The sequence below is a fragment of the Balaenoptera borealis genome (assembly GCF_965194805.1).
Source record: "Balaenoptera borealis genome assembly, chromosome: 12".
In the NCBI taxonomy this organism is placed as follows: Eukaryota; Metazoa; Chordata; class Mammalia; order Artiodactyla; family Balaenopteridae; genus Balaenoptera; species Balaenoptera borealis.
Genome location: NC_138869.1, coordinates 105,780,971 through 105,799,708, shown reverse-complemented (window position 1 = coordinate 105,799,708; position 18,738 = coordinate 105,780,971). Strand labels below are relative to the sequence as shown.

Sequence of the window (18,738 nt, the reverse complement as noted above, 5' to 3'; positions counted from 1 at the left end):
CCAGTGACGCTTCCACCGGTGACACAGGGAACGGCCTTTCATAGACATCTTCTTTGCATTTGTCTACTCAGCAGCAACAAAAACATACTCTCTGCCCGCTCTTTATGAGCAAAAGTTAATGGAAATTGGCTGTTTCCCTGCCATTATTTAGTCCAGTACAGTATATAAGCTGTGTGTTGACTGGGCCCAGCTTCATTTTTCTGGGTAGATGCTGTTTCAGCCCTGCCTCTGCAGGTTAATGGGACGCACCTGATCTCTTTTGCGTGGCTGTGACCACATGTGGGTCACATTTGGGTACCATGGCCCTTTCCGGTAAGCTAATTGTGCTTTAGAGAAATTACCTCTACTTAGTTTCTCCTTTACGCACAAGACTGAGGGAGATTGAAGGAAGGACTGTTTAAACCGCTGCCAAGTTCATTCATTCTAACAAACAAAATCACATTTACTTGGTGAATGTTGAGATTGTACAGAATATTTTTCTTTATAAGTCTAAACCTTTCCTTGGGGGATCAGGGTCATCTATTGAAAGTTCCCTCAACTTCCCGTCTTTCGGTCTCAGAAGTTTTAAAATATTTTTAATCCATTTTCTCATTGGTAACCTCCTTCATTTTTATATGTTCCATTCATGCAAACCCATTATGATCTGACTTCTGTCTTCACCCAGCCATTGAAATTGCCCTGTGGATGGTCATCTTGTCAAATAGTTCTTTACTTTGCCCCCTGCCTAACATCTTTGCTACATTTGATCCTGTTGACCAATTTCCTTTCCATCCTTTTCTGTTTTCCCTCTTTCCCTTCTCCCTTCCTCTTCCGCCTGGTGTCAGGTGTAGTGCTAGCCTCTGAGTGCACGGACATTTGGGAAAGAGAGGGGTTGTGTGTCTTCTACTCTCAAGAACCACATAGTCTAGCAGGAAGACAGACAGTCGGTAATAATACAGCATATTAAGAATTGTATATACAGTGGCACTTGGTTCAGAAATGACCTTGGTTTCCTTCTAGAAACTTCCTGTCCTAGGCTTCTGTGAGAACCCTTTGGTTCTCTTACTCTTTATATCCCCTTCCCTTAAAGAGGATAATTGCCAAGAGCTCTGTCTTTTGCCCATTTCTGCTTTTACTCTCACTTTCCCATGGGTTTTTATACATCCTTACGACATTAACTCTTAGCTCTATACAAACAAATCCCAAGGTCTCCATTGCTAGTACTGACCTCTTACCTTATTTCCAAACCTCAGACTGAGTCCTAGAAATTGTAAGAGGGCTCTGTCACCCATACTTAACTTCAACACGTCCAAAGTTGTTTCCCTCTCGAACCAAAGACACACATGTGGAAGTAATTTGGACAAACAAAATTCATCCCATGTTCTCTGTCTCAGTGGTATTGCTTTCTCTGTTACCTGGTCTCTAGAAGTCTGTGGGCCATTTTTAACCTTTAATTCAACTTATCTTGTGTCTTACCTACTGGACAATGAGTTAAGTACATTATGAACAGGATGTGGTGTAATCCTTTTACTATGAGGTAGGTGTTATTTTCTGTATCGATACATGAGAAACTTGAGGGCCGAAAAAAGTCAAATGCTGTGTCCAAGGATAATACACAGAGCATCCAAGTGGCCGGCCTAGGGTCACAGCCCATGGGTGTCTCTGCTCAGTGTGGCCTTTGCCCGTGATGTTGTACTGACTCTTTTCACGGTCCGTCTCACTGTCGCTTCTGTGCCAAAGTTAACACATTTAATGTTCACATTTGTACGTTTGTTACTTTCAGTGGCTCTATAATCTACATATATTTGTGACCAGAAGATATTCTTAGTAATGTGGAAGAACTTTTCAGTGAGTTAAGCTAAAACAGGGCTCAGCAAACTTTTCCTGTAAAGGACAAGATAATAAGTATTTTAGGCCTTGTGGGCGGTACAATCAACTATTCAGCTCTGCCTTTGTAGTGGAAAAGCCTCCACAGACAATATGTAAACAAATAGGCATCACTGGGTTCTTCCAAACATTATTTTCAAAAACAGGGCATGGGCAGGTTTGGCCCGCAGGTCCTGAGTTGAATGGTATTTCATTTCCACCATCTAAGCGAATGTGTTTTCTTTGATTTATTCATGCATGTATTTAAAATGCATTGAGGTATAATCTAAGTTGCTCAGATAAGGTAGAAGTTAAGATAGGTAATTACAGAGAAGTAATTTGAACGTAACAGTGTTGGGTCTGTTTTGACTGAGAAATAATTGAGTTGCTCAGAATTCTGAACTTTGTCCACAGGTAGATGTATGAGTTTTTGCAAGTTGCAAGATCTATTTGAGGCCTAGATTCTTTATAAAATAATAAGAGTAATACTTGCCTCACAGAGTTGTTGGAAGGATGAAATGGAAAACCACTTTCCATAGAGGCAGGACCATGGTCGGCATTATCTTTCTGGGTCTCCTGTATTTTCCAGATGGACTTTCTCACAGAGAAACTTGACAGAGGAAAGAAGAAAGCCATTTACTTTTCAGATGGCAGTGGGAAATCTAGCATAGAAACAACAAATTGTTTTGGGTGGGGAGAAATGACAGATGAGGGCTGAGCAGATAGATTAAGAAGTCTGAAAGCAAGGACAAGAAAAGTAAACTTTCCTTAGCAAGCTAGGGGTGGGGTCAGGAGAACCAAGAAGGGATGTGTGGATGGAGCACCTCGGTGGGAGCAGAGCCTGGGGGTGCAGGTGGGTGTGGGCATGCGTGGAGCAGAAACAGAAGAAAGGGAGGTCGGCAGCCCATGAGTACGGCCTCAGGAGCACCTTCCCTGGAAGAATCCTGAGCTTGGTGACAGCACATGGCTTTGGAAGGGAGAGATGCTTGTCGTGTCTTGCCAAGGGCGCTGAGCTGGGTCGTGTCTTGCCAAGGGCGCTGAGCTGGGTCGCTGACAACCTACCAGCGTGACTTAGTGCTGAGACGCAAGAGGCGGCACGGGCATATTTATAATGTATATCCACTGCAGTGACAGGCCACTGAGCACTGTGGAGGGGAAGACACATTTCCGTTGAAGTGCAGCCAAAAACACGTTTCGCAACAGCTCTGACAAAATAGTGCCATAAATGAATAAACCCAGACAGTTTCTGGGTATCTCTGAAAGCTTCTAACGTGACGGCCGTCTCAGACAAAGGGGCTGTCCCCAGGTGTCACGCATGATTTAACTCGGATCTGGGAGGTCTCGGTTCCATAAGCTGAGTGGGCTGTGCTGTCTGGGTACGTACCAGGTGTGCTTTGGATGGTCTCTTGGAGCAATGTCATTCCCTCCTAATGCAGTTTATTAGCATGAAGTTATGTATTTCTTGGTATGATCGCAGAGTCCTGGACGTCAAATCACTACCTAGTTGTATGCGTTATAGTAGCCCAGTGGGTAAAAATGCCAAGTTTTAGAAGATGTATTTGGCAGATTTAAGTTCATGGTAAATTTTTTATGAACCTAGGGATTTGACCTCTAAAGATCTTCATGCCTGAGATCCCCGAGTCAATTTAAACTTGCTCGTGGGCCAGCGGGGAAGTATCCAGAATCCTTCAGTGTTGTCTTAACACTCCCTGTACCTTAGAGTTTGGGCCGCTATACCTGGATCTTTGTCACCTCATTTTTGATGTGAACAGCCTATGAGTGAGTTCCAGCTGTGAAATCTGGTCCTCTTCTTATTAAATTCTGGGCATTAAAAAAAAGATCTGGTCAATACGCTGTGTCCTGGCTGCTCTGTGTCTCTTCCCAAGTGAGTTTAGTCCTGCTCCTGGTTTCCTGTGGGTGCCCAGTAGAAAGTTGCTCTTTTACAAAAGAGACATGTAATTGATGGGATCCTGCAATGGTATTAAGTTTAAATGACATGACCAGATGTGAGGACAGAAAAGATTTGCATCTATAAAAATAACTTCAGCTGTCCACTGGTACAGTCTATCACTCTGTGTAATATTGCCTTAAGTTTTTCACTTTTATTTTTTAAAAATCACATAAAAATAACCATTACCTAAATTGGTGTATTTTATTGGAAACATTCAAAAGAAAAGTGTTGTTCATGTCATCTTATAATATGCTGAACTAATCCAGAAGTCACATTTTGTCAGGAGTGAGCAGAACTTGGTGGTTATGAGGATGAAATGGGCAGGATGGCATTTCAAACATTCTCCTTCCATCCTTCAGAGACGTGGATGTAATCATGGGCTTCCTTTAAGGAATGAGACCCCCAAAAGTAATCAAAATAAAAGAAAGTCATGGGACTTCCCTGGTGGTGCAGTGGTTAGGAATCCGCCTGCCAATGCAGGGGACACGGGTTCCAGCCCTGGTCCGGGAAGATCCCACATGCCATGAAGCAACTAAGCCCGTGAGCCACAACTACTGAGCCCGCGTGCCACCACTACTGAAGCCCGCATGCCTAGAGCCCGTGCTCCGCAAACAAGACAAGCCACCGCAATGAGAAGCCCGCACACCGCAACGAAGAGTAGCCCCCGCTCACCGCAACTAGAGAAAGCCTGTGCGCAGCAACAAAGACCCAACGCAGCCAAAAACAAAAAATAAAAAATAAATAAAATAAAATAAATTGAAAAAGAAAGGAAGTCATCACACTGATAGTTTTATTCAACGTGAGGGGTCCAGGACATGATGTGACCTGATAAAGGAAATTTTCTTTACACTCATGCATCTAAATGTCAAGGGGAGGACAACTAGAGATTAGGGATCTAAACATGACGTTCATGATTCTCTTGATGTAAAGCAGAGAATATAAGCCTCTCTGGGCAGATTTCCTTAATTGGCTGTTCTGTCTGAGTGGAGGAGGGGAGGCAGATGTCAGTAGGATGGTGGGGAGCTGGTGGGAGACAGGGCCCCCCGCTTACTTTCCGCAGAGTGAAACGTGACTGGTGCTTATGTGTGTGCTCTTTCCAGAACCCGTGAAAGAAGTTGCTGCGATGGTTGGCTGGGCTCTCAGGAGAGCTGCCCAGGTGCGCGTCCACCTGGCGAGGAAGGCCAGCGGGGTCTGCCGAGGCCCTGAGCATCAGGCCTTGGGCGCGAGGCCCGCTGCCCCGGAGCCCGCCGGCCGGGGAGCCCCTGGGGCGCCGCGCGGCGCGGTGGAGCTACTGGGCAAGTCCTACCCCCAGGACGGCTACAGCAACCTGTCCCGCAAGGTCCTGTCCAGGGTGGGCAGGAACCTGCACAACCGACCGCATCACCCGCTGTGGCTGATCAAGGAGAGGGTGAAGCAGCACTTCTACGCGCGGTACGTGGGCCGCTCGGGGACGCCCCTCTTCTCTGTCTACGACGACCTCTCCCCGGTGGTCACCACCTGGCAGAACTTCGACAGCCTGCTCGTCCCGGCCGACCACCCCAGCCGGAAGAAGGGCGACAGCTATTACCTGAACGCGACCCACATGCTGCGCGCGCACACGTCCGCGCACCAGTGGGACCTGCTGCGCGCGGGGCTGGACGCCTTCTTGGTGGTGGGCGACGTGTACCGGCGCGACCAGATCGACGCCCAGCACCACCCTGTGTTCCACCAGCTGGAGGGCGTGCGGCTCTTCTCCCGGCACCAGGTGAGTGCGGCCCCTCTCGGGCGTGGAGGCCCCTGCGGTTTATCTCAGCCAAGCCCCCCGGGGTCCTTGACCGTGCTTGGCACCCGCGCGTTATCCATCCTGGGTGGCGTCCTCTGTGCAGGCGGAGCTCAGTGCTTCCTGGCTGATGCGTTGTGTCAGTAGCCGCAGGAGTTGGCAGGCCTTTGCTGCCTCGTGTCTGTCCTTTTCCTTCCAGTCCCGACGTGCCTGTCTCTGCGTTTCTCCTTGTGAGTGGGTAGTCAGTTACCCCAATCCCGGATGACTCGAGATGCAGCCCTGAGACCCGTGGTCTGGTTACCCCAGATCTCAGTTAGCGGAGGTTAATTACATGTTCCGGGTGTTAGGCACGAATGAATTTCTTAGGTAGCCCGGCGACTGGTGGTTTAGTGGCTGAGACTGTAAGCTGTCTTCTTGTCCCACACGCTTTCCTTACCGTCCCCTGCTTTACACTTGTGGGTGCTTTACATTTTTTCTTTTTGAGACGTCTTCATTATTGCTCTTCTTTTTTTTTTTTTTTTTTTTTTAAACATCTTTATTGAAGTATAATTGCCTTACAATAGTGTGTTAGCTTCTGCTTTATAACAAAGTGAATCAGTTATACATATACAATATGTTCCCATTTCTCTTCCCTCTTGCATCTCCCTCCCTCCCACCCTCCCCATCCCACCCCTCTAGGTGGTCACAAAGCACCGAGCTGATCTCCCTGTGCTATGCGGCTGCTTCCCACTAGCTATCTATTTTACATTTGGTAGTGTATATATGTCCATGACACTCTCTTACCCTGTCACATCTCACCCCACCCCCTCCCCATATCCTCAAGTCCATTCTCTAGTAGGTCTGTGTCTTTATTCCCGTCTTGCCACTAGGTTCTTCATGGCCTATTGCTCTTCTTGAAGTATGTGTTTGGATGCATAGAGCCTTTTTGATCAGGAAATCTGATATTCCGGCCATTCTCAAAAGCACCCAACTCCTTGCATCTGTTAGCTGACATCCTAATATGTTGTGCACAGCTTTTTTTTTTTTTTTGGCAATTTATGAAAATTTCTTAAAGCTTGAGTCTATTTCCTAAAAAAGTGCAATATCACTTGTCTTTCATTAACATATTTTAAAACCGTCTCCGTTTTTATGTGAGAAACAAATGGAATTAATGAGGCATTACTCCTTTAGTACTTCTTCCAAACATGTTCATTGAAACAGGAGGAATAATTGTCACAAAACTCCTTCCCACAAAACACCAGGTAAGTGGGTTGTCGGATATGAGCAGGAACAGTATAGGATCCTGAGGCTGATAAGTAACCATCATTTGTTGTGTTAAATGAGTCGTGTTTTAGGAGAGGACCGTTTGCTTCAGGATGTGCTATCTTCTGGGAATTCTTGATAATTCAGAAATAGGTATTAGCTTTACACAAAAGGCCATCCAAGCTTGATCCCAGAGCTGCTTAGATGAGCGCTTTTGCTACTAGGAAAAGCTGACTATTTTCTGTGTTAGGAGTAATAACTATTAACAAGGATACAGATTTATTAGGAAACAAAAGGGAGATGGACAAAGACAGGTCAAAGTTTGGGAAATATGACCAAGTGATGGAATGTCACCTACAGTTAATGAGCCAGCAGAGGTGCGACACCAGTGACAGGGTGTCCAGGTCACAGCAGTGGCAGTCTCATTACAAAAATGAGAAAGGACAGTGCTCCCTGGTTGGTAAGCCTGCAAGCCGTGGGAATGGCAGAGGAGAGGAGGCTGCGGGACACACACTGGTGATTTAGTGGTGGAAAAAATCCAGGCTCCCTTAGAAGGTGGGAAATGGAGCGAGTAGGGAATTAACCTCATCTCATTTCACAGTTGTGCAGGGTCTGGTCCAGTTTAGCGGGGAGCAGGCATGGCTTGTTTTCAGATGATGTGACTGTATATTCTGCTTCTAGTTAGAAAGATTACACACACACACGTACACGTATGTGTCTAAGAATATAGTTTGATAAAGTAATTCCACGTGCCGTATTTCGTTTGCTCCTCGTAATAAAAACCTGTGAGACAGATTATTTCCACTTCAACCACGAGGAATCGGAAGCCCCAGTAGGTTAGCGACTTGCCCAGTATTACCCAGCCAGCTGGTGGCCGAGTAAACCCTGAACTTCACCTGTTCTACTGTGGTCTGTTGCTTTTCATAGAGGAGCTGCCTGGGACCCAAGCGGGGCTTTAGTTCCAGGAACGGTGTGGGGGAGATAGGGGTGGAGTTTTGTGGATTCCTGGCCTCAGCTAAAGTGTTGGTACTAAGTCTGACCTAATCTTAAATCTCAAAAAAATTTGTTTCCTTCTTTCAGTTTATTACCCTATGAATAGGATTTTTTTCAATAGTTTTAATCATGCTACATATATAATTTACAAAACTATATTGTCATCCTTTAAAGTTTTCCTGTTATTTCATAATCTCAGTAATCATTGTTTTCATCACTACATGGTATATTTCAGCAAGGAGAAAAGTGCATAGAGAGGTATGGGGTAAAGGAACAAGGATAAACATAGAAATGGCTGAACTATGACCATGTATATTTTATTTAACTATTAATTGTGAATAAAACCCTTTTGTGTTTCAAAAAAAGGTAAGATGTATCGGTGTTCACAAATATAAATGTGTTAAATTTACCAATTTAAAGACATACATTATCAGATTGGACATTTTCCAATTAGAGAAACCTGAAACAAAATCACACCAGAGGTTGAAAGTAAAGGGCAGGAAAAATATATATCAAGCAAATACTTACTAAAAGAAAGCTGGTAAAGCAATTATTAATATTAGATAGACTAGAATATATGGAAAAAATATTAACTACGAATAAAGAGGGATAATACATTGACCAGGATGCTTTATGACTTAGGAATTTTAATGTGCCCAACATCATAGCCGTAATAGAGAAACCAAAACCGAAGAAATAAAAGTTAAGTTTGACAAATTCATAATCATAGTAGAAGATTTTAAATGACCTCAATCAAAAACCAATGGATTAAGCAGACAAAATGAGTAAAGATATAGGAAATCTGAAAAATATGATTAACAGGCTTGATTTATGTTTATTTTTAAAATTCTGTAACTGTGTGTGTATGTGTGTGTATTTCTTTGTGTTTGTACAGACAGACAGACACATACATAAATCCTGTACCCAAGAGCTGGAGGTATATAGTCACATGGAATAACTTAAAAAATAAGGGGCTTCCCTAGTGGTGCAGTGGTTAATAATCCGCATGCCAATGCAGGAGACATGGGCTTGAGCCCTGGTCCGGGAAGATCCCACATGCCGAGGAACAACTAAGCCCATGCGTCACAACTACTGAGCCCACATGCCACAGCTAGTGAATCCCGCGTGCCTGGAGTCCGTGCTCCACAACAAGAGAAGCCACAGCAATGAGAAGCCCGCGCACCGCAACGAAGAGTAGCCCCTGCTCGCCGCAACTAGAGAAAGCCCGCGTGCAGCAACGAAGACCCAACGCAGCCAAAAATAAATAAATAAATAAATTTATTAAAAAAAAATAAGCTGCCCATGTACTAGTTGACAGTTGAAGTCATAAACAAATGTCAAAGAATCAGTAACATTAATAGAACCATGCCTGACTACAATGTAGTTGATGTAGAAAGCAGTAAGAAAAGGATAATAAAAGTTGCCATATCCTCAGCCATCTAAAAATTAACAACTATAGATTCATGGGTTAAAGAGAAATATTAGGATGTATCAGAAGTTACTTATCACTCACCAACAATGAAAATACTCACTTCAAACTGCTCGGGCGTGGGGGAAATAGTCACTTTATTACGTAGGAACTTGGTCGACCCACTTAAGTTGTACCATCACAGTTAACATTAATAAAGCAAAATGGACGGGATGTAACTAAAAAAAGTATGGGCCATACATTTTGTTTTAAATGTATTATTAAAAAAAATTAAAACCCTGCTAAAAGCAAACAGCGTTGTTGTCAAAAGTGGGAAGTGGGTTGTTTAGTTTTTAGTAGTCCCAAGTCTTACAAAACAGACACAGCACCTGGAATAGCAGAACCCCAAACCACAGACAAGTCCCCAACACCCTGGCTGACAGGGTCTCGCTAAGCGCTTCAGCGCTGGCTGGCAGATCTGCACTGTGTCAGAAACTGAGGCAGTGGGGGAAGCCGGGGTCCGAGAAGGGGAGAACTTCCTTAGGAGTCTCCCAGAGAACAAACCGTGGGAACCAGATTGACTAGAGGGGTTTGACATTAAGTCCTGGTGGCAACACTGTTCACCGGTGGCCACTACCATCACAGAAAGAGGGGCAGCCAGACATACGTGTCTCCTGATGGAAGAATGCAATGCCACCTCTCAAGTCCTGCCAAAAACTTTGGACCTAAATCAGTTCAAATCGCTAGATCCAACAACCAAATTTATAGGAGATACAGAGGACAGAGAAACACATTAAACTATACCATGTAGATGTGATAAGCAAAATCCAGCCTGGCGAAATTCTACAGCAATGTTCCTCAAGATGAGATCTGCATAATGAAATAAGTACAAGAATCAGAAGTAAGTGATTAGAAATGTTTAGACCGTCATAGTCAAGCCTGTTGTCAGAGGACTTCTGTGGACCTGCGTGTAGACTAGTCCAGGCGTTCCTAGATGCTCTTGGTGAGCTGCATGTGCTTAGTCTGGGTGGCGGTTTTGTGCAGTAGCACCGTGTATCATTTCAAGACCGATTAGAAATCTAAGCACCGTGTATCATTTCGAGACCGATTAGGAATCTAAAACTGTCTCTTTACCGTAGACAGTTTGAGAAGCACTGCTCTACAGGATAAATGATTCAGTTTCTTCAAATAAAAGCAAGGAAAACAAAAGGGAAAAACAGTAGATGGTGCCTATGGGTTAAAAGGACAGATCTCAATCAATCACAGTGTGTAGATCCTATCAAGAGAAAACATCTTTCAAGAAAAAAAGATTTGAGACCATTGGAAATTTGAACACTAACTGAATATTTGAATTTAAGGAGTTATTTATTTTTACTTTTCTAAGGTATGACAATGGTAGTATATTTTTATACAGTCATTCTCTTTCAGAGATACATACTGAAATACGTGTGAGCAAAATGATCGATGTCTGGATTTTCTTTGAAATAATGGGGGCTTGGTGTTTGGGGATGAATGTAAGAGGATTGGTCATGAATTGTCAATTATTGCAGCCGGGTGTTGGATACATGATGAATCCAACATTATCCTTTCTATTTTTGCATATGTTTGAAATTTTCCTAATAAAAGTTGGAAGAAAAAGACTGAAGGAAAACATTGGGATCAGTCTGTCAATAAAAAAAAAAATTTGCTGAACATGAACTGGGATCCGGGGCTGTAAGAAGGTATCACACAGTCACGAGAAGGTCCCTGGTTTCATGGGGAAGACAACAATTAAGATTAAAAGAATAACGGGAGGCAGGAGATAAACACTAGAGCGTGAGCACAGATTACATCCAGTAGAAAACTGAAACCGATTAAATCTAGAATTAATAGCCTCTCTTCCATCATTCTGAGATGATTTTACTGTGAGGTTTTATAAAATCTGAAAGACTTGTAGTCTTTCTCAAAAAATAGGAAAAGAGGGACCTATCAAGCTCATTTCACGTTAGACTTGTTAATAACAAATTAGATAAAAAAGATAATATTAGAGGTTTCATCTTTATGAACACAGATTATTCTCATTTTTAATGAACAGGTACACAATTATTAAATGAAATGTTTGCAAATTTAATTTGTTGGAGTATTGTGTCCTACCACATTATTACTATGCATGTATTACATTATACGATATTAACTGATACAAGGAGAAAAAGCATGTGATCACCTCAGTAGATGTGGGAAAATAACTTGGTGACATTTAATGTTTTAGGATGTTAAAAAAGCATTTGATGACATTAATATCTTATGATAAAAACTTTTAGCAAGCTAGGAACAGAAGGGAACTTCCTTAACATTATGAATGGTATTTGTCAAGCACTCACAGCATACATCATAATTAGTGGTGAATCATTATAAACAGTCCCATCAAATTAGCAACAATTCAGGGTTACTTGCCAACCTGTGTGGGAGGTTCTAGTTTATGCAGTAAACCAGAAAGAGAAATGAAGATCTAAGCATTGGGAAACATGAGATAAAGCTGCTTCATTTATAGATGACATGATGGGCTACCTAGGAAATTGAATAGAATATCCAGATCAATTATTAATGCTAAGAAGAGAGTTCAGCAGTGCTGTTGGGTACAAAGACAATATACAAAAATATATTTCTTATCTACAGGTAATAGCCAGTTAGAAAATAAAATGGAATAAAGATTTTATTCATAACATCACCTAAAACTTCGAAGTATCTAGGTATCATTGTTGCAGAAGATGTTCAAGATACTTGTAGATAAATTTGTCAGATGTTATTAAAAGACGTAAAGGAAGAAGAGACAAAGGAACGATATACCATGTTCCTAGATTCATGAAGATGACAGCTTTCCCAAAATCAATCTATAAATTCATCGTAAATCTAATAAAAATGTCTACTGCGTGTTTTGGAGAAGTTGAAGGACTGATTCTCAAATTTATAGGAAGAGCAAGTTTACAAATAGCCAGAAAAAAATTTAAGAGCACCAGTGTAAGGGGACATGCCTTACCAAGCATCAAGACTCATAACGCTCCAGTTATTAAGATGGTTTTGCATTGGCACAAGTTTAGTCAAATAGAGAACTTTGAAACAGCTCTCCTCATATTTGGGAATTCGTTTTCATTATAAAATGGAAGTGATGTTAAATAAGTGGGGAGATGATGGATTCCACATGAATTGCTCTGCGACACTTGTCTATAGAGGAAAGAACACTTGGTCTCTACCTCACACCAAATGCAAAATTCAACTCCGGATGGTTTCACAATCCATTTGTGAAAAGGAAGTCTTCAAAACTTGAGAAGAAAATATAAGAGATTATTATTATCACCTTGGGGGTAGAACACAGTCTCTTAAATCGAGAATTCCTAAACAAGAAAAATCCTTAATGGAAGAAAATTTTTAAAGTTGACTGCGTTAAGGTAAAACTTACACCTAATAAAAGAATTCTTAAACGAAGTTAAAGGGCAAGCGTCAGGCTGGGTGGAGAAATCTGCTGTGCATGTAACTAACAGAGGATTAGTGTTGATCAAGTATAAAGGTCTCAGTATGATAGAAAGAATCCAGTAGGGAAAAATCTGAAATACCAAGAGTTGGCCGATATGTGGAGCCGTGAGAATGCTCTGAGGGAGTATAAAACCCACACCTGGAACCCCACTCTCAAGTGTGTAGTTCAGGTGCGTCTTGAGTGCTTCTGTCAGTGGATAGATGAGGATGCTCATAGCACTGTCAGTACGGTGTGGCGTTCATACGCCTGTGAAAATGAATAAACCACAACCAGATACATTAACATTAGTGAATACAGAAAGGAGCATTCGGCAAAGAAAGTTATAAACGCTTACATTGTATGATTGCATTTATGTAAAGTTTAAGACATGGGCACAACTAACCAATATATTATTTTGGGGTTTGTGCATATGTGGACAAGTTATGGAAAGCAAGGGAATAATTTAAACATTAAGTTTGGTTGTTACCTCTGCAAGGAGTGGCAGGGGATTGTGATCAGGTAGGGCGTGAAAGGGGCTGCAGAGTTTTTGGTTCTATTCTCTTTTCTGAAAATGGATATGGGTGGTGAGCAAACATGTATGTGCTTTTATTACTACTTAAAATGACATACACTTTTTATAAATCAATCGTGTAATTTTTTTTAAGAAAGAAAAATGGGCAAAGAACATTAACAGCCTGTTGATGGAAGAAGCATGAGATCAGCCAGTAAACAAGGATCGGTTTTATCGGTAAATAAGAAAATGCAAATTAAAGCAACCAGATATTCCTACAAACCGATTAGATTAGCAAAACTTAATAATCTTGACAGTACCAAGTATCTAGAGGAACCATAAATCTTACACCCTTCGACGGGGAGTGTATGTATTTGCCACCACTTTGTAGAGTTATTTGGTAGTTTCCTTTTTTTTTTTTTTTTTTTTCTTTCTCAAATTGTGCGCTCTGGAATCTGGCGTTTTTCTTTTAAGTGTTACAAATAAAGGACAATGGGCTCTAAATGTACATTGAGTACTTCACAGCAGTTAACATAAATAAACTAGAGGTACCCATGTCAACTTGGATGAGGTTTTAATAAAACGTTGAGAGAAGCAGATAAATTATGAGTGATACTAAACTAGGATATCTTTCTAATAGGTATTTCAAAATATGCCTAACAATACGCGCTCTCACTGTGCGCTTAGTTTGTGCTGCCTCTCTCCCTCTCTCTCTCTGCGTGCACTAGCTCCAGCTCTTACTCACTGCACACACATGCATGCACACCACAGCCACACCATTTTTTTGTTACATAAATATGTAGGTAGGTGTGAAAAAAGTACATGGGAATGATAAACACCAAAAGCAAGACAGTGATTTCCTGTGAGGTGAAGGCAGGGCGAGTGGTGGTGGCACAGGCGTCATCAGTGTTTGCAAAGGAATCAAGATGTTATGGATTTTTTGGAGCGTAGAAGGATCTCTGAAACTGAAGAGTTTGAGAACCACTGTTCTATCGCTTCAAAACTAAAGTTTTTGAAAACATTTACTGAGACATTTATTTTTGCAAAAGATAGCAGATTTCATGTGGTTGCTGGACCCACCGGAGGGAGCCCATATGAATCCTGTACCTATTTAATCTGATTTAAATATATTAATTAAAAAGTACACACCTGGACCAGTGCTCGAAGAAGCTCCACTTTCCTTTGGTCTCTGGAGATGCCTGTCCTGTCTCGCTGGTGGTGCCCTGTGCAGGGAGCCTGCGAATGCACCAGGTGGGCAGGGGGCAGACATTCTGCAGTTTACTCTCCACTCTTGGCTGCAGAGGCTTTGTTTCCTCCGTGTCTCTATCCTCGTTTGATGATTTCCTCTGGGTCAGTGTTATCCAGGGTGTTTCTATTACATACACTTGTGCAAGTGATAGTTTATTCACGCTGAGCCTTCCTTCCTGCCTAGTTCCGTCTTCATTATTGTAAAAAAAAATTCTAAATGCTATGTTTCTTCCTCCCTTCCTTCCTTTCCCCCTTCTCCCCTACCCCTCTTTCTTTCTTTTTTTTGGTAAATTTATTGATTTATTTATTTTTGTCTGCCTTGAATTTTTTTGAAATTTTTACTGGTCTATGAAATACAAAATTTTAGGTCTTAATAACTGAAGATGTGGTGATATTATGGAGAAGTTGTAAATATTTTATAATTAACATATGATTCATGAATATTCACACAGAAACAAAGGAGCATGTCTTCATAGAAGAGATAAATGAAGGTGTACAGAGAAGTAAGCTTTTTTTTCTTATTAGGTTTTTTTTTAAATTTTTGGCTGTGTTGAGTCTTCGTTGCTGGGCGCTGGCTTTCTCTAGTTGCGGCGAGCCGGGGTACTCTTCATTGTGGTGCACGGGCTTCTCATTGCAGTGGCTTCTCTTGTTGCGGAGCACGGGCTCTAGGCACGTGGGCTTCAGTAGTTGTGGCACACGGGCTCAGTAGTTGTGGCTCATGAGCTCTAGAGCGCAGGCTCAGTAGTTGTGGCGGGCGGGCTTAGTTGCTCCGTGGCATGTGGGATCTTCCTGGACCAGGGATCAAACCCGTGTCCCCTGCATTGGCAGGCAGATTCCTAACCACTGTGCCACCAGGGAAGTCCTGAGAAGTAAGCTTTTGCTATAATTTTGACCACAACGATTGCTATATACTACTTCATCATGATGTCTGTGTCAAGTTCATATCCCATCCCACCCCCCTTTTTATAAGTGATCACTGTTGCTCCCCGTTTCCCCCTGTAGGAGTGCGGGTAAGGGACTCCTCCATAGACTTGTCTGCAATGGCTCAATCCTGGTGGAGTAGACATCCTTCATTACAAACAACCCCTTTAGCCTCCATCGTGGTCCATCCTTGTTAGAAAACCACTCTCATTTATCATTAGAAAATTTTATTTTTCTTCCTTTGATACTCTCTCCCACTTTACAGATGGTTCATTAGAACCCTACTGTTCCTGGGCTGCTTTTCCCAGGCTCCCCCACTGTCAGTCTTGTGGTGATCCAAGCACAGTCTCTTTATTCTTGCTCTCTACCCCGAATCACTCTTCTGTCCTTCAGTGAATGACAGGTTTTATTCTCCACCATGTGGTGATTGGGTTTCTTTAATAGCCTCATGTGGAGTGGGCTTTATTGAAGGCGTTTTTATTTGGCCTTGATAGATTATAGTCACCATGTTTCCCTAATCTCTTCCTGAAAATCTTTTAGGAAGGACTCCCCCTGTCAGAGACACACTTACACTGAAATGGCTTTTCTTTTTTAAAATTCTTTTTCTCTACCCAAATGTTTACTCTGGTATATCTCTTGACAGTGAAGCAAAAGGCGGCTGGTCACAGCCAGGACCCATGATACGTTGGACTTGGGTAGCACCTGGTTACTGGGGGACAGAGGGGTGTTTAAAGCGAGCCCCGTCTCTGTTTTCTGTGGCGCAGGGCCTGTGCAGATAATTAGTTCTTGCTTATGACAAGGTCGGAACGAATGGCCTTTCAGCCTGAGGCCCCGACACTGACCCATGGCTTACTGTCCGTGATCTCGGGGAGCTGTCAGCACTTACTGCCTGGAGCTGCTCGTTTGTCTATATCTGGTTTCTCCAGCCGGCCAGCCAGTGCCTAAAAGGTCGTTCTTTCTTCCTCGTGCCTCGTCCTTTCTCTAACCCAGGGTCCTGCACCGAGCAGCAGTTGGTGAACGTGGTACTCGAATGCCTCCCTCACTCTGCCGACGTCTGCTCTGTGAAACATGGCAGCTCACGGTGTCAAGTGCGTGGCGGCTCACCCCTCGGCTTTTCACTCTCAGAGCTGTTTCTCCTGCCCCAGGCTTCCCGAGGGGCAGCTGGATCTGTCAGGCTGATCGCAAGGCAGTGGCCGCCTGTGACTGGATCAGGGCAAGCTTAATGTACAGGATTAGTAAGTGTAACACAGAGAATCGGGGGATGAGGGGTTGGCGGGTGAGAAGAGAACTCTAGAGGGCGTGGAACTCGCAGCTACAGGAGCAGCTGCCGCCCCAGCCTGAGGCTGAGCCCCAAGGGAAGAGCTTCCCCCACCCGACCCCCGCACCCCCGCCTGTGGCTCCCGAGGGGCACCAAGCTGGGAGTGGTTTCATGCTGATGGCATCGCTGGATATCCACCCTCTGGAATTCGCTGGAAGTCTGCTTCTGAGGTGCCAGGGGAAGCTGTTTTGGGGGCGGTGTCTTGCAGGAAGCACTGTGCTGTGAGACTGCCCAAGAGGGGCAGTCCTGGGGGCGGGCTGCCGCTGCCCACGCTGCAGGGCACAGGCGCGGGGACCCAGCCAGAAGCCCCTCGCAGGGTCTCGGCAGCACCTCTGCCGAGCCAGCGCAGCACCGCGCCAGCTGGCAGAGGACGAATATTTAAAGGGCCCAGCTCGGTTTTCGCGAGCAGTCGATGCAGGGCTGACTTGTGGCCGGGAGGCAACAGTCAGCTGGCTCCCTTTCCTGCATATCTGGAAGGCTTCAGGGAGACAGGCTGTTATTCCCCCAATCAGTGAGAGGCTAGGGAAGGTCCCATTTAAGGAGGCAAAGCCATTTGTCCTTGATGCTAACTCAAGGTTTCTGAATATAATTTACGTGGTGGGGAAGCCCTCTAGTTATTGGTTCTTAGTACATGGAACGTATAAAGGATGGGGGATGGTTTGAAGGGTAAAAGCTCATGCTTCTGAACCAACACAGCATCTAGAGAAAAACAGATGAATATCTTCTATCTCAGTCCTCCAGGATCTCAAGAAAACTATTACCATGTCTATTCTCCATTCGCTGTTGGAGGCCAAGAGGGCCTCGTTGGGTTTTACTGAGTCCACATAATTACAATAACAATATTTTTTGTACTAGCTCAAGTGTTGTGTGAAAGCAGCAGAAATATTTTCACAGCGATGTTATGCTCTTTCACGGTAGGCTTCACACCTTGCTAGAAACCACGTTTCTTGGCCTGGTGCCCATTCCTGAAGCTGTTCTGTGGACAGTGGTGGAATTTCACGTCTTCAGCTTGGTCGGTGCCGGTGGGCGGTGACGGGCTGGAGTGTTCTTCGTCGGCCTCCGACGGGCCAGCAGCCCGTGACGCTCACATACCGTCGGACTGCGTGTCCAGATCCCTGTGCCTACCCTTGGACGTACAAGGTGACACCTGCTCTTTAGCTGATAGCGTGCCCTTTATCAGGTACTTTAAATAGCCTCTTTCTGAGGCTTTGCCTAATGTCATGCTCCTGACTCAGCCTGGGGTAGGTCTCTGTGAAGTTGTAAACTTGTTAACATGAATGAATTTGAAAGATAAAGTAGGGTTTTCTTAAACTGGATACATCATCTAAACACCATGCTGTTTTTCAGCTTTATAGAGACTTTGTACAATGTTGTATGTGAATTGATAGCATTTCATCAGAGCAATGATTTCCAACATTTTTCTTTTACCGTTTGAGAATCTGCTGAGAGGTTTGGACACCCTCCACAGATACACACGCACTTTGTATATACGTAGCTTAAGAGGCGCTATAGGCACCCGGATTAGATGATGAAATTAGAAGAGAGTGTCAAGGAGCCACTTCAGTCTCCACGTTGCTGATTTCCAGCCTAAGTCTGTAGTAAATTGGAGAAACCTCTTCTTTATTCTCTCAGCCGCTCTCTCTTCCCACTTCTGCTGCTTCTCTGTAATACTTCTCTTGGGTCACGTTACCCTGCTGGGATTGTGTTTGGTGGTGCATTACATGAACAGCAGACGTTAGGGTTAAGTTAGCCGTAGGAAGGCAGAGAATGCCTCCTAACTTGGGAATGACCGGATGTTAGCTGTCGGGGTGATTCGAGGATCAGGCTGAAGTCAGGAGTTAAGCGTCACAGGCTGCCTAGAGCTGGAGGGTGGGTTGAGTATATTTGGGGAAGCCAAAGGAAAGATTTCTGTGTAAGTCTGAGAGCCTCTTCCCTGGGGCAGGGAACATTCCAGATCCAAAGAATGGCAGTAGTTGTTCTATGTTTAGAAAGCTTGTAAGGCAGACAGCTACCTGGCGATTGGACTCAGGTACAGAGTTGAGAGCGTGGATC

At 43.7% G+C, this 18,738-nt stretch overlaps 1 protein-coding gene across 2 annotated transcripts in view; it reads left to right on the top strand.

Moving 5' to 3' along the window:
• Window positions 1–18,738, top strand: part of FARS2 (phenylalanyl-tRNA synthetase 2, mitochondrial) — a 343,302-nt gene that overhangs the window by 29,797 nt on the left and 294,767 nt on the right. For both annotated transcript variants that reach the window (XM_082344586.1, XM_082344585.1), the window contains one exon: window positions 4,897–5,540. In XM_082344586.1, coding sequence (XP_082200712.1) covers window positions 4,920–5,540 — 621 coding nt within the window. In that variant the 5' untranslated portion in view covers window positions 4,897–4,919. Of the gene's footprint in view, window positions 1–4,896; window positions 5,541–18,738 lie in introns of those variants that run through there.